The sequence below is a fragment of the Apiospora phragmitis genome, assembly GCF_038363925.1.
Source record: "Apiospora phragmitis strain CBS 135458 chromosome Unknown utg000010l:1.0-9815664.0:1.0-9183399.0, whole genome shotgun sequence".
NCBI classification, from domain to species: Eukaryota; Fungi; Ascomycota; class Sordariomycetes; order Amphisphaeriales; family Apiosporaceae; genus Apiospora; species Apiospora phragmitis.
The window spans coordinates 8,251,997-8,265,740 of NW_027117409.1; the positions used below are offsets into that span (position 1 = coordinate 8,251,997).

At 52.3% G+C, this 13,744-nt stretch overlaps 7 protein-coding genes across 7 annotated transcripts; 4 read left to right on the forward strand and 3 right to left on the reverse strand.

Moving 5' to 3' along the window:
- Nucleotides 1-422: 422 nt before the first annotated feature.
- PG994_012271 (uncharacterized protein) lies at nt 423-1,145 on the reverse strand (the record flags this gene model as incomplete). The annotated part of the gene is made up of 1 exon (XM_066863680.1): nt 423-1,145. One exon carries the CDS (start codon nt 1,143-1,145, stop codon nt 423-425), a length of 723 nt encoding a protein of 240 aa, XP_066712790.1.
- Nucleotides 1,146-2,638: 1,493 nt separating this feature from the next.
- On the reverse strand, nt 2,639-3,379 carry PG994_012272 (uncharacterized protein; the record flags this gene model as incomplete). Its single annotated transcript, XM_066863681.1, has 1 exon — nt 2,639-3,379. The coding sequence occupies one exon, from the start codon at nt 3,377-3,379 to the stop codon at nt 2,639-2,641; it is 741 nt and encodes a 246-aa protein (XP_066712791.1).
- A 124-nt stretch (nt 3,380-3,503) lies between these two features.
- PG994_012273 (uncharacterized protein) lies at nt 3,504-3,683 on the forward strand (the record flags this gene model as incomplete). Its single annotated transcript, XM_066863682.1, has 1 exon — nt 3,504-3,683. One exon carries the CDS (start codon nt 3,504-3,506, stop codon nt 3,681-3,683), a length of 180 nt encoding a protein of 59 aa, XP_066712792.1.
- Nucleotides 3,684-4,064: 381 nt separating this feature from the next.
- Nucleotides 4,065-6,041, forward strand: PG994_012274 (uncharacterized protein; the record flags this gene model as incomplete). The annotated part of the gene is made up of 2 exons (XM_066863683.1): nt 4,065-4,708; nt 4,763-6,041. 2 exons carry the CDS (start codon nt 4,065-4,067, stop codon nt 6,039-6,041), a joined length of 1,923 nt encoding a protein of 640 aa, XP_066712793.1.
- An 855-nt stretch (nt 6,042-6,896) lies between these two features.
- PG994_012275 (uncharacterized protein) lies at nt 6,897-8,253 on the forward strand (the record flags this gene model as incomplete). The annotated part of the gene is made up of 4 exons (XM_066863684.1): nt 6,897-7,070; nt 7,119-7,421; nt 7,967-8,156; nt 8,201-8,253. 4 exons carry the CDS (start codon nt 6,897-6,899, stop codon nt 8,251-8,253), a joined length of 720 nt encoding a protein of 239 aa, XP_066712794.1.
- A 660-nt stretch (nt 8,254-8,913) lies between these two features.
- PG994_012276 (ERG4/ERG24 ergosterol biosynthesis protein) lies at nt 8,914-11,067 on the forward strand (the record flags this gene model as incomplete). The annotated part of the gene is made up of 3 exons (XM_066863685.1): nt 8,914-8,951; nt 9,190-10,972; nt 11,056-11,067. The coding sequence occupies 3 exons, from the start codon at nt 8,914-8,916 to the stop codon at nt 11,065-11,067; spliced, it is 1,833 nt and encodes a 610-aa protein (XP_066712795.1).
- A 1,270-nt stretch (nt 11,068-12,337) lies between these two features.
- On the reverse strand, nt 12,338-13,196 carry PG994_012277 (vacuolar ATP synthase 16 kDa proteolipid subunit; the record flags this gene model as incomplete). Its single annotated transcript, XM_066863686.1, has 4 exons — nt 12,338-12,663; nt 12,725-12,854; nt 12,997-13,009; nt 13,168-13,196. 4 exons carry the CDS (start codon nt 13,194-13,196, stop codon nt 12,338-12,340), a joined length of 498 nt encoding a protein of 165 aa, XP_066712796.1.
- Nucleotides 13,197-13,744: the final 548 nt, after the last annotated feature.

Here is a 13,744-nt window from a genome sequence, read left to right on the forward strand (position 1 = left end):
CATGATCGTCAGCGTCCGCCCAGGAAACCAAGATCGCGTGTGCCGCATTGTATCCCTTGTTATTGATGACGATGTTGGAGAGAGATTTATTCAACTGGCGTGATATATCACTCTCACTCATTCCAACGATGATACTCCAAGGTATTGTAGATTATCTGGTCGTGTTTGTGGGCAACGTCCCAGAACGAGCCGAGTGAATTGGCTCCATGTGATAAGACACTGCCCTGGCTCAAGAACACCATGATGCAGTAGGTAGTCGCAGCTAGATTTCTGAACCGGAGCTTCTACCGGTGTCGTCGTACTTTCTTGGGTTATACCAGTCTCCGAGTATGTCCTTTTCGCCCCATTGACTTGGAGCTAGTCTAGCCCAGTAGCGAGAAACATCTTGCTCCTCCTGGGAAATATTCGTAGGCCCTTTAAAACTAGCTGAGCCGACCAAGAACCCGGATATACGTCTCAACTTCATGCTTGTATTTTTCGACTCGGCGGTGTCCCTGCTGCGCAATCAGCCACGGCGGTTGTTCCAATGCTAGCTGCGCCAGGCCCGTCGTAGTGACAGTTGTGCCCCGAACAGGACAATCTGTGGCGCCCAAAAGGAGGAGGTTCTCGACGTTGGCACCACTGCTCCAGATAACCGCTTGGTGAAGAGCTGTGAGACCCCTATCATCAAAGTTATCCACTACACGGTCAAATCGATTGCAGAACTCCTCTTTAATTAAATTCATCGTTAGCTCGCTCTCCATTTGTGAAGACGTGCCTGCGGTAATTTCGTGCAGAAGTGTGGTTTCAGACTGTGTAGATGGTAGACTGAGCAAGCTTGCGTCTCGTCGCAGTAGAACACCAAGGGCCTTCCGCTTGCAGAATGCTGCCGCAGCTGCCGCGGGTGTACCGCGGGTGTCATGATCGATATTGGCCCTGTGCTGAAGAAGGAGCTCGATCATCTCGGACTGATCGTTCTCTGCAGCGAGACGTACAAGCTCCTCTTCGCCTATAACCTTTCCTGCATCTGGGGAGAGCTGCGACAGAATTACCCGTCCAGCAGCGATCGTGCCATCTTGTGCACAGGCTCGGATGGTTGCCCTGCACTCATCCATAAAACTTTCTCGCCTGAGATTCTGAGCGTAGTAGTCGGACATAAGGGTCATCTTTCGAGAGCCGGCGTGATCATGCTGAAGGGATAACGCTAACGAACGCAATAGAGAGTGGTCCAACGGGGCCGGGTTAAATCGAAGAAACGGAGCCAGGACCAAAGTAGAGTCGCTTGGGGAGTATGTAATAGCATACAAGGGATCTGGTTCTTCGCCTTCATGGCAGTTGAGGTCGGCGCCCGAGTCCAGCAGTACTTGTACGGTTTCCATCACCACGGCTTCGATAGAGCTTCCGTGGTACATCCACAGTCGGAATGGGTCTGTACAGTCGCCTATATGATGCAGTGGCATCTTGCCTTCGCTCCTCTTATCATTCGACCGAGCACCGAGGCGAATCAATAGTGCGACCACCTCCGGCATGAGTAGCGTAACAGCAAAGTCTAGGGGTTTAGGGCAGCCTTCAAGGCATTCCACCATCGGCCTCGGTATCTCCGTATTCACATCGGCTCCGAGGCCGACCAACACCTCGATTGCCTCGCACGTTGCGCGCCGCAATCGCCCAGTGCAGGGGACTGCCCACTAGTACAAGATTGAAGTCAGGAAAACTTCCGACGCCGACTCGCATCAAGTCTGCGCTGGGCTTAACTAGAGCTTTAGCAATATCTTCGATTTGGTCGTCTTCGAACATAAAGAGCCAGTGGAGAGGAGATACCCCTTCCGAGTTCCCCTGGACGCGTATTCCGGGCACTTGGTCAACAGGAGCCTCACCAAAGTGCTTGACCCGGCCGCACAAGCAACGATCAACATGGACATGAGATTGTGTGTGCGTCTTAAGGCATCACAGCCCCCTTCTAGCAGTGACTTGCGAGAAACTCATGCGTCAGGATTAGATGGTGCATCAACGGCTTACTGTGAGTTTTGCCCTCCAAGCTGATGTTGACAGTAGCATCGTCTATCTCGCCGTTACTGTGCCCCAGAAGGACCTGCTCTAAATTGGCCTGGTTATCCAGCACGATGAGGTCACCGCCCAGAGAAACTGTGATGGGCGCCTGTGCTAGCATGGCGTTTTGAAACTGATAGAATTTCCTGAATTGGTTGGCGAACTTTTTCTCCTGGGGCTGCGGCCATAACTCGGATCCAATGCTCTCCAGAAAACGACAAATGATCAAGGTTTATAGGATCGCAGGGAGGTGTGTTCGTCAACCCACCGGCCAAGAATGTGCTGCACAAGACTGTTGCTGGTAGATAGCCAAGAGAGCTTGATCGTTGAAGTTCCTTGAGCGACATGGGGTAGTCAATCTCACAGCCAAAGCCAGCAGCCAAAAGAGCAGCATTGTTGAACGCATCCTGGCCTTGAAACTCGTTTGCTTCATCGGTAGATCCGGATTGAAACCCATCTTTGAGTTCTTGGCGGGAGCCCCATGGGAGAGGCGATGCTGCAATCTATCGGGGCTTCAGTCTCGGAAGATGGAAAAGTGCATGTTTTACATACATCGAAAATTGAATAACAAGGTGTTAGAAGAGGATTTGCTATTTCTGGCTCACTTCTGCTAACTATTAGACAACAGGGGCATTAATACTCGATAACGGGGACAGACGTACTCTTCGGAAATGTCCAACTCTAAGCGGAATTCCCTAATATCGCATCTGTCTTCCGGGTCCCGGACAAGCGCCATCTCCAAAGCAGAAACCATTCTATTCCTCATATACGTGGGCATATCGAGGTTGCGGATAAATTCAGCCGCATAAGGTGTAATCTTGGCCTCCCGTGAATCCAACTGAGCCAGAAAGTCCCTGGCGAATTCGATTTCATCTTCTGTGGCCGTTTTACAAATAGAAGGGCTGTGATAATATCGTCCTCCATCATCCATAACCTCCCACATTGCCATGCCATAAGAGTACACGTCCGCCTTCTCGTACGCGACTATGTCTCCGATCGGTGCTTTCCCGGTCCGGACCTCGGGCGCACTTACGAGATGAGTTCCGCGAAAGTCCCTACTGCCCAAGGCGGTGAAACAACTCAGACCAAAATCGGCCAGCTTCGCGTCAAAGCCCCTTTTACTGCTGGAGAAGGCCAGGATGTTCTCCAATTTGATATCCCCGTGGATCACCTCACAGGCGTGGAGCATTTCCAACGCCGATGCGAGGCCTACCGCTAGCCTGTTCTTCTCTTCCCAACTCTGCAGATTGGCCTGTAGAAATTCTCGCAGCGACCCCAGATCGGCATATTCGAGGACGAGATAAGGCAGGGGACCCTCATCCCAGCCATAAGCCAGCAGGCGCACGAGCATTTCGATGGTGGAAGGTGTTCAGGTGCAGAAGTACTCTTAGTTCGAGAAGAACGCCATCGAGGATGACGTCTATACCCGCCGCAGCAGAACGACCAACGTGCGATGGGTTTCCTCGCCTGTGGACATGCTTGACGGCGACAAGCTTTTCCCCTTTAGCTTCCTTGCGCTCCACGGAGAAAGTAGCGCCGGTTCCAAGAGGCGCACCGATGGACGGGTAGATGCGCTCGTTTATGGATACGTCGGCCAGCTCACTACATGCGAGCGTGATGAGAAGGTTCTGATGCACGTCGGAACGACGGCTTGATGACGAGCTACAGCTTGAGGGATGGCTAGAGGTGCTCTCATATCGATAATTCGAAGAGTAATACTCCATGGCGACCGATTAAACCCATCTGGGGAGTCTAGATTAGTACCACTATAACGGGGATAGGCACGCGCGTGGAACTGAATACTCTTAGGCAAGGACGAATAAAACTGTGTGCGGGGAAGTGGGATGGCGCCTATCGAGCCGTGTATGAGGTGTACAGCTAAGACAAATCAAAGGCTGAGAAATGCACGGTGTCTGCAGTGACCGTTAGCCGGAAGCAATTGCAGACTCGGTTCTTTGAACGACACGAAAGAGTCGAATCAGAGGAGCCGGCACACCACCATCTTCTCGTCTGCCTACCTTTGAAAGGAGGCGGGGATGGGAAAGGCCCATTTGCCGGCCAGGTGGGATGGCATTCAACCACGGGCTCCTCTCTACGTTTCTTGCCCGTCCATTGTGCGTATCGGACATCATGTTCCAGTTATATTCAAGAGCTCCAGTGAAAAGAATTATATTTGGCTCATGGCAGAAGCTGCGCTGGGGGCTCTAGGTGCCTTGTCATCTATACTTCAGATCGCCAACAGCCTGATTTCTTCCGTCAAAGAGTTACGGGAGACCATTGTAACTGCAAAGGCAGCTCCTAAAGAAATATGTTATTTCTACACAGAGGCGTCAATTCTTGCGATGCTCATTGGAACCTTCCATGAGCTTGCAGACGGCGCACCGAAACCCACCGAGGCCAAGCCTCGACGTGAACGTGATAGCCTGTTGGGTGCTATAGAGCAGCAATGTTTCATTTTGCAAAATGGCGTGGACGTACTGATCAGCAAGTTCGGCAAAGCATATGGCACTGATGAACCGCGGATCATGTCAGTATGGGCACGCGTGCTCTGGGTGATCAGGAGACCCGACATGGTGGAACTACGGCTTGTGATGAACGAGATCAAGTTGACGTTGAGCCTTGCTACAGGCCAGCTTCAATTGGAAGAAGCAAGGCGCCAGGGAGACAATGCTAAAAGAGTGTATGCCTGGATTCTAAGCAAACTCACCCACTCCAATGACTAATTATATCGTAGTCGACTTCTCGAAAGACAGCTTGAGGAGATGACGATAGCCTCGAGACAAGCCAGAAAAGAGCTACAAGAGCATATAGAAAGACATCAATTCAGCGCCGAGAACATTTCGAATACGAAACTAAGTGAGATACTCGACAGTACTAGAAATATTGAGAAATGTGTCTCTCGGGCACTCAAGGCCGGAGAAAGATACCAGGAGCGAGCACGACGGGATGAGGAGAGGACATCATCCCAGGGCCGTGTGATTCCAAATACAGGAGAACGTGATAGAAGGTCGCCATCTCCTCCGCCGGACGATCCAAGCGAAATTGGTACCAGACCTCCGAGGCCTAAAGGTCCTGGCCCAGGGCCTCCAGGGGATATTGGAGAGGACGCTATCAATTCTGATCCTAGGTATTTTCCAGTACCACCAGCAGCCGAATGTAAACCCGGAGTTGCACGAGCTCGAGACCTCTCACACATGTCACATCAATTCCTGCAACATTCGCATGCACCATCACCATCACCTATAATACTACGAGGGCCGTCACCACCGCCGCCTCCTACGGTCCCATCAGGTAACGATATACTTCAGGACGAGTTGGCCGAAGCGCCGCAATGTCGAGGATCCCCAAACACGACCCCTGGAGTAAGGCATCACTCGCCTGTACCGCAATCTGTTGCAACCCAACTAGCCGATGATCTGCTTAGGGATGAGCTGATGGAAGAGGCGCGGCCACCAGGGCATTTACGCTCATCGCCTGAAGTGAACCAACACTCGCCTATACCATCGCCGCCTCCACGGCCCCCACCACCCCCGGAGCCGCGCAGGAGACTTCGACGGACGTTGATCTCGGAGGAGAAGAGCCACTGGCCGACCGACGCTAAGAATTCTACTACAAACACAACGAATGGCGTCCCGCCACCAAAAATCCACCCAAGAGAGGAGCAGCAGCAGCAGCAGCAGCAGCCACAGGGGCGGTCAATGAGACTAGCTAGAGACCAAAGATTGTGGAATTCTCATACTCGAGCGACGCAGATGTTGCGGCAAGCCTGGGAAGAGAAGGTGCCCCCGAGTTCGCTGCAGGAAGAGACAAGACCCGAGGCGATTCCGGAGGATAACCGCCGGCGGGGTTCGAGAAGACGCAAAAGGAAAGGAGCGTCATCATCGTCGCCTCCTAAGGACGAGAGGCCTGGGCGGGAAAGCAGACCGAGAGAAGATAACCGGAGGTCTGGTCGCGATGCATATACTGGAAGCGACGGGAATGGAGCACGTAATTATTGGTCAGGCTCATCTTGATGGTAGACTGAACATTGCTTTGGCAGTTGGCCAACTACTGCGTCGGGGCTTTTCAAGTACGGACATCAACTGAAAGCTATGTGGCGGGATAATGGCCAAAACCCCTTCAAATGTTATCATGCCAATTCAAGTTGTCGAAATCTAATCAACGGAGATTCAGCCGAAGTAGATCTAGGGTACGGTGGACTTCATAGACCGAGCCCCTTTTCATCCTATATTGTGCTATTTACTGCAGAACACCATTCCTGTAACCAAAGAAACTACTCAACCTCCATTGCATCCAATAGCCGGTCTGCTCTTCGGTTGACGAGACAAATGCAATGTCTTTTCGGATACAAAATCTTGGAGATGCAGCTCGGTCACAGCCCACGTTCCCACTGGACTGTTCATATCGGACCATCCAGAATATTACTCGAAGCTTCTTTCTTCCATGTCAACCAAGAGGGCCCCCACGTCACATCACTTCATGGTGCAGCGTGCAGCACAAACAGCAAATCATGAGGGGGTGCTCTGCCCCGATACGACATCGACAAAGCCAATGGACACATATCCGTCTGCATGATAAATGCAGTTGGTTAACACCGCGCAAGACTGTTGCATTCCAGCCGTTGAGGGCATATGCCAATGCCGCCCACACCACCAAGGCGTTTTGCAAGGCGTTCTTTTCAGGCCGCAATGAGGTATGCTTGTCGTTATAGGTCGTCAAGTTGAGGAGATACAAAACCGGCATGAGGCGACCACGATTGTTTTCGAGGTTGGTACATAGCATGCATGTTCAACCCTCTGACTAAAAAAGTGTTGAATTTGCTAATCTTGCTATAATTCTTCACCAAAGTTGAAAGAAACTTCAGCAAAATGGATCCATTCTCGGGCGTGACTGCTCTTATACCCATTGCTATTATGCTGCTGAAAGCAGGCCATGAGCTGAAGGTGTTTGTTGGAGCACTCCGTACAGCCCCCGAAGATGCTCAACATTTCATGGATGAAATCGTTTTTTACTCGAAATTCCTAGAAAAATTCGACAGGACGGTACATGAATCAGGTTATAACTCTGAATCCGACGATGGTGAACCCTAGGAGCTGGTTGAGCACGTGGTCAAGCAAGCCGCCATTGTGATGAAGGGAGTCAAGGAAGATGTCTTCCCGATATTTGAAGCTGTGCACGCTGAAGAGAACCTGGCTTCTACCAGTTTCATGACGCGATGGAAATGGTGCTCGAAGAAGTCAGAGGTTGCAAATCTGAGAAGGTGCCTAGCAGAAGCCAAGTCGACTGCGCAACTACTCCTAGGCATGTTCAGTTACGACATGAACCGGAGGAATGAACCCTCTCCCCCCGGTCTTGCAAACAATTTGGAAACCAGACCATTTTGCGCCGAGTTTGTAAGTGGGAGAGCAGCCCAGTATTCAAGCCATTATGCTACTATGTGCTGACCTGGGTAGAACAATGCGAGCTTTGCCGGAGCCTCGGCCGCGGCTACGAATCGATTTATCGGCGACACATCTATTACCTGTGAATACTGGACACGTATCGGCAATGAATTCTACAATCGGCCATAACCGCCATGATTCTATAAAGAAATCTGACGCACCCAGGAGACCTAGACGCAATCAAATATTTACCTGGCTAGGGGTGCAAAAGGAAGACAAGGAGAAAAGGGGAGGATGCAGAGTCTGATGATAGTGACGGCGTTGAAGGTTATCAGAGTAACGACCGGCGTACAGACAGGTATGTTGTTTTATTGTACACATGAGGTTTCCACCCCCCTTTTCATCATGGCTGACGGGTAAAACCTACCTACCAATTCACCCGCCCCCAGTACTAGTACGCTGAGCTCCCTCGAGTCTTTGGCGGAAGATGGCGCTCGGCCGAGGCCAGAAGGCCGGTCGAGCCTAGCTAGCCGACTGAAATATGCCATTCGCAGCAGCCGGAGCCAGCGCAGAACCGGGCTTACGAGGTCACCTTCGAGATCCATGAGCTCCTTGGACTCCGACGCGTCTTTAAGAAGCGCGGTGAGCACGAGATCGGTCAGATTGGCTGCAAATCTGGCTCCGAAACAGCGGCCCTCGCGGCTGCGTACTTGGCCCTTCCGAAAACGACGAAAACAGTCTCGGGAAGTAAACAAGTCCAATAGCTCGTTGGAATACTATACGTCAGATAGTGATTGAGCTTCCTACTTGCAAAGCTTCTTTGGCGTACTCAGGCGAGGATTAGGTATTCATTAGTTGGACGGGATGGACTTGAATCCTACTGGTTGAGATGATTGGCATGAATAGGAATACATACTCGCAACGGCCTCTAAATATGTAACTTGTCGCGTGTTCTGGTCTAGGCGCATCAATTGGATTTCAATTATGCTTTACCCCAAGTGCATCCATCTGGCGGTGATGAATCATGATGGAACTACTGACAAAAAAGCTTAGCATTCAGGGCATTGGCTTGATGTGCTGTCAGGTACCCAATTCATCAGCGGATAAAGATAGCGTAGCGAGCCGGCGCTATTTCACTAATACTGGTGATCCCTGCACCTGCTGTACGCCGAGGCAATTGGCTCTGCAAGTAATCTTTTTCTGCCCCTGGCCGGCCCATCCATATAAAAATTTGGGCCCTCGATAGCCTATCATTCGGGGGCGGACAGGAAATTGTTGTATATTTATTGTTTATTATTGTCCTTTATTATTGCTTCCGCTACTCTCTCTTCCGTTTCCCCATCTCACAAAGTATTGTACATTATACTATCCCTCCTTTTGTCCCCTCTGGTGCGCATCCCTTTCGTCAGACGCGCATTGGATTGCCCGTCGTCCATTCCTTCTCCTGTCTCTTTTTCGGAGCATTGCGCCGCTTGGCTTATACGAAAAAAAAAAGTTGCCCAAGATGTCGTCGGGTAGATACTCCTTGCGGGAGACCCCTCGGTATGTGCATGACCCTCTATGTTTTCCTGGAATTGACTTTGGGTTGACACACTTCAAAAATGCTTAATTGGGCACGGAAAGTGTCAACCAAAGGTGATAAGTGTCGCCGTTGCAGCTGCAGTGCAGCGGACACGATTCGTTGAAACCTTTTTTTTTCGTATTCGAAAAATGTGGTGATGTGGCTCCATCATGGCTAGAGCAAGCAAGGCATGGGAACACCTGCCGTACCATGCAGCAGTTCTCTGGTTCACGTCGCACAAAAAATCCGAGACCTGCAGCTGCTGACGACAAGTATCATAAACAGCAAGAAGGAGTTGTTCGAAGGCATGGTCCAAACCCCGGGCCGCCGCACCTCGCGGCGCAAGTCACAATTCCCCTCGGTCGATTCCGACGACGGCGACTCTAGCTCCGCCGCCGAAACTACCACTACCACTACCACTACCACTACCACAACCACCGCCGCCGCCAACGGCAGCAAGAGGGGTTTGCGCCGACGTGGCACCAGCAAGTTCGCCGAGAACCTTAGCGAGGATGATGAGGTAGCTACGAAGGAGGAGGAATTCAGCCCCGTTCCGGACGACAAATTGTCGACCATGTTGAACGGCGACGCCAAGGCCGGCACGGACGCTCCTCAAAACGGCCACACCAATGGAAAGGCCGGCGTCAAGATTGTCGATGGCTGGGCCGAGGGCCAGGACCCCAAGGTCGATTACTCAGGAGAGAAGGAGTTTGGCGGCAGCCTTGGGACCCTGTGCCTCATGATCGGCTTCCCTGCGCTGATGTACTACATGTGGATTGGTTCCACGTACTACGATGGCAAGCTGCCTTTGCCTGCCGAGGGCGAGTCCATCACCAACTTTTTCAAGCATATGGGCAACCTCATCTACACCGGTGCCTTCCCTCACCTCCGCGCGTGGCAGATCTACTGGACATACTACGTCTTCGAGGCCGCTTGCTACCTCTGGCTGCCCGGTTTCTGGGCCTACGGCAAGCCCCTTCCCCACGAGAGCGGCAAGCAGCTCCCCTACTACTGCTCGGCCTATACTAGCTTCTACTTCACCATCATCGTCATGGGAGCTCTGCACTTTTCTGGCTACTTCCGGATATACACCTTCTTGGACGAGTTCGGCCCCATCATGTCGGTGGCCATCCTGTCCGGCTTTCTCTGCTCCTTCGTCGCCTACTTCTCCGCCCTCTGGCGCGGCGCCCAGCACCGCATGACCGGCTCGCCCATCTACGACTTCTTCATGGGCGCCGAGCTGAACCCGCGCATGTTCGGCATCCTCGACTTCAAGATGTTCTACGAGGTCCGCATCCCCTGGTTCATCCTCTTCGGCCTCAGCGTCGCCGCGGCCGGCCGCCAGTACGAGCAGTACGGCTACGTGTCCGGCGAGGTCCTGTTCCTGGTCATGGCCCACTACCTCTACGCCAACGCCTGTGGCAAGGGCGAGCACCTGATCGTGACCACCTGGGACATGTACTACGAGAAGTGGGGCTTCATGCTGATCTTCTGGAACATGGCCGGCGTGCCGCTGTCGTACTGCCACTGCACCCTCTACCTGGCCAACCACCCGCCGGCCGAGTACGCGTGGAACAAGTACGCCCTGGCCGCCCTCTTCGTCTCGTACCTGGGCGTCTACTACGTCTGGGACACGTGCAACGGCCAGAAGAACTCGTTCCGCATGATGGAGCGTGGCACCTTCGTCAAGCGCCGCACCTTCCCGCAGCTGCCCTGGCAGGAGATCAAGAACCCGCGCGTCATCGAGACCGACTGCGGCGACCGCCTCCTCTGCGACGGCTGGTACGGCCTCGCCCGCAAGGTCCACTACACCTGCGACGCCTACTTCGCCATCACCTGGGGCCTCGTCACGGGCTTCAGCAGCCCCTTCCCCTGGTTCTACCCCGTCTTCTTCTGCGGCATGATCGCCCACCGCGCCATGCGCGACATCCAGCGCTGCCGCACCAAGTACGGCGCCGCCTGGGAGGAGTACGAGAGACAGGTCCCGTACCTGTTCATCCCTGTAAGTTCATCATGCCCTTTGTATATTTTTCTTCTTCTTTTTCCCTTCCAAAGATCAACCACAGCTAACATCTGGCCCCTTAGTACGTCTTCTAAACTCAAGAAAAGGCACACACGCCAAGAGATGACAAGGGCCTGAGCAATTGCTGTGACCACCCCCAAAACGGATCATATTTTTGGAAACATGCTTTTTCTTGAGCAACATCCATTGGCAGGCAAGAAACCCATTGGGGCATAACATATTTGCTTGCCCGGGGTTAGGGGGAGGGAAACCCCCTTGTATAAAAAAAGCATCACTTCTCTTCAATGTCTATACTTGAAACAGCACATATTTGTCTGCAACTTTATCCCTCTTTTAATAGTCCCCAAGGCGGCCGGAAGGGCGCGAGGAAAAGGGAGTGGCAATGGCCAGGAGGCCGGGCTAATGGGCTACGGTGCACATGAAACGGACAGTATATGTTTTTTATTCGTGTCCTGGGAAAGTGCTAGTGGACCTATAAGTAGCCATTGATGTGGCATACGATGAACGTAATAAATACAAAAGAAATTCAAACACGGCATGTCATCTGCAATGTATTATCGCTGTCTAAAAGGCAAACCAATCATGTAGAGCAGCTAGAAATCCTGGGTCGTTGGCCTTTGTCTGGGTATTGTATGAATATATGCTGGAGAGAGCAAGCATTTATGGCCAAGGTTGAAGTCTGATCTACTAAATGCATGTGAGAATACTCACCAGCTGAGGTATCGTGTATAGTCTCACCATGTCGTACAAATGCGTGATGGACGGAATTCTCACTCTTCATGAGCTCTTTGGATAGCAAGGCCCACTGGATGACCACATCGAGTAGAACAGAGACCCGAGCTCTTGGAAACTACCATCCGTACATGAACGTGGTATCACAATGATTGCGGAAGATCCGAGACGCTGTAAACTTCAAGGGAAAAAGTTCAATTACCAGCCTAACGTACAAACCTTTCCCCGTCCAAGCGTTCTATGATGAGACACCGATCCGAAGTGGTAACAATATGCAACAACAGTAATACATATGAGCTTTTACTCATCACCACGGCACACCTAAACACCCTCTTGTCTTTCCCGCCGCATCGCACACATAAGAGACGGCGTAACAACCGCTCCTAAGCCACTCCCCCTTTATTCGTAATATATTCCGAAATCTGCTTCCGCGATGATTCAGTCCCAGATTTCCTCCCCTGTTCGCATCGATCGCCTCGGGGGCGTTGATAGCGTTTTATCGTCGTGGATACAACTTGTCGGGATCAAGTGCTTCTTTCCTCTCGAAACATCGTGCATGCCGCAGTGCAACATATATTACACTCCCGACTTGTTGTGCAATCCTCGTTGCGCTTAGCAGCTGGAGTCGAGGGTGGCCTTGGAGTTCATGAGAAGGGCAACAATGAGGCCGTAAAGACCCAAGACTTCGGCGAAAATGAGAATCAAGATCATGCCGACGAAGAGACGGGGCTGTTGAGCAGTTCCGCGGACACCAGCATCACCAACAATACCAATGGCGAAACCCGCAGCCATACCGGACAGGCCGACGGCGAGACCGGCGCCGAGTTGGACGAAACCAGTGTAGAGGGACAGTTCCTGCTTCAGACCGTCCGAGATCAGGACGGAGACGACCAGACCGTAAATACCAATGATACCAGCCATAATGACGGGAACAATGTCTGGAGCGGTGTGTCAGCGATGAAAACAAACCAAGATGGATTTCGGACAGAGGATTCGTACTCTTGACGATCAGGTCAGGTCGGAGGACACCCATGGCAGCAATACCGACACCAGACTTGGCGGTACCGTAGGCGGCACCCAGGCAGGTGAAGACGATAGCGGCTGTGCAACCCATCGCACCGAAGAACGGCTATATAAACGCGTTAGCTAATCAAGGTTCGTGATGATGTCGCGAGCCCCCGAGGCATTTTCTTTCTTTCCGATCGATGAGACGTCGTCGGGAGAGAGAGCTTCGATGGCTCGGGACGTGGTAGGAGCGAGCGAGTACTAACCGCGTAGACGGGGCTAGAGAGCAGGAACTGTTAGCGAAAAAGCTCTATCATGATGAAAACCGAGATGGAAAGAACATTTCCAGGCCTCATAGCGATACTGCGAACTCGCGTGGATGGAGCTCGAAGCTCGACAGGCCATGGGCGAAAAAAAGGCGCGGATCGATTACGTACCATGCCTCAGAGAAGGTTACCGACGACATCTTGACGAGTGTTGTGGGTTGTGTGAATGAGGTATTTTGAAGGGGAAGAAAATGGAAGAAGAGGAATGGAAAAGAGAAGGACTGGCTTCGCGACAACAAGTAAACCGGGGAGGTGGTTTCGATGAGTGGTTTGGTTGGTAGATGGGAGAGGTTTTGTTGTTGTAGGTAGCTTCAACTGAAGGCGAGTTGCGGCTTGTGCTGGGAGAGCAGAGGTCAAGTGTTTCCAATGCGTTGCTCTCTGCCTTTGCCTGGTACGCTGCTGGGCTCTCTCTCTGGCCCTGCCCGTCCTTCCAAGCTTTGCCTGCAGTTCTGATTGGGCCGCAGGGGGCTTCGCTCGAGTCATTATGTCAGCCCGTGGAGACCTCGGAGGCCCGGAGAAATACTAGGCCGACTCGAGCGACATTTTTAGCGGGAGTCCTCTGCATGACTAGCCTAAGCGTGACCTACTGTAGCGTGACACTGCCAGACACACCAGCCTCGCACAGCCACAGCCACATAGATACGGCCGCCCCACCCCCGATTGCTGGGACTGGAGCTTTATCGCTAAA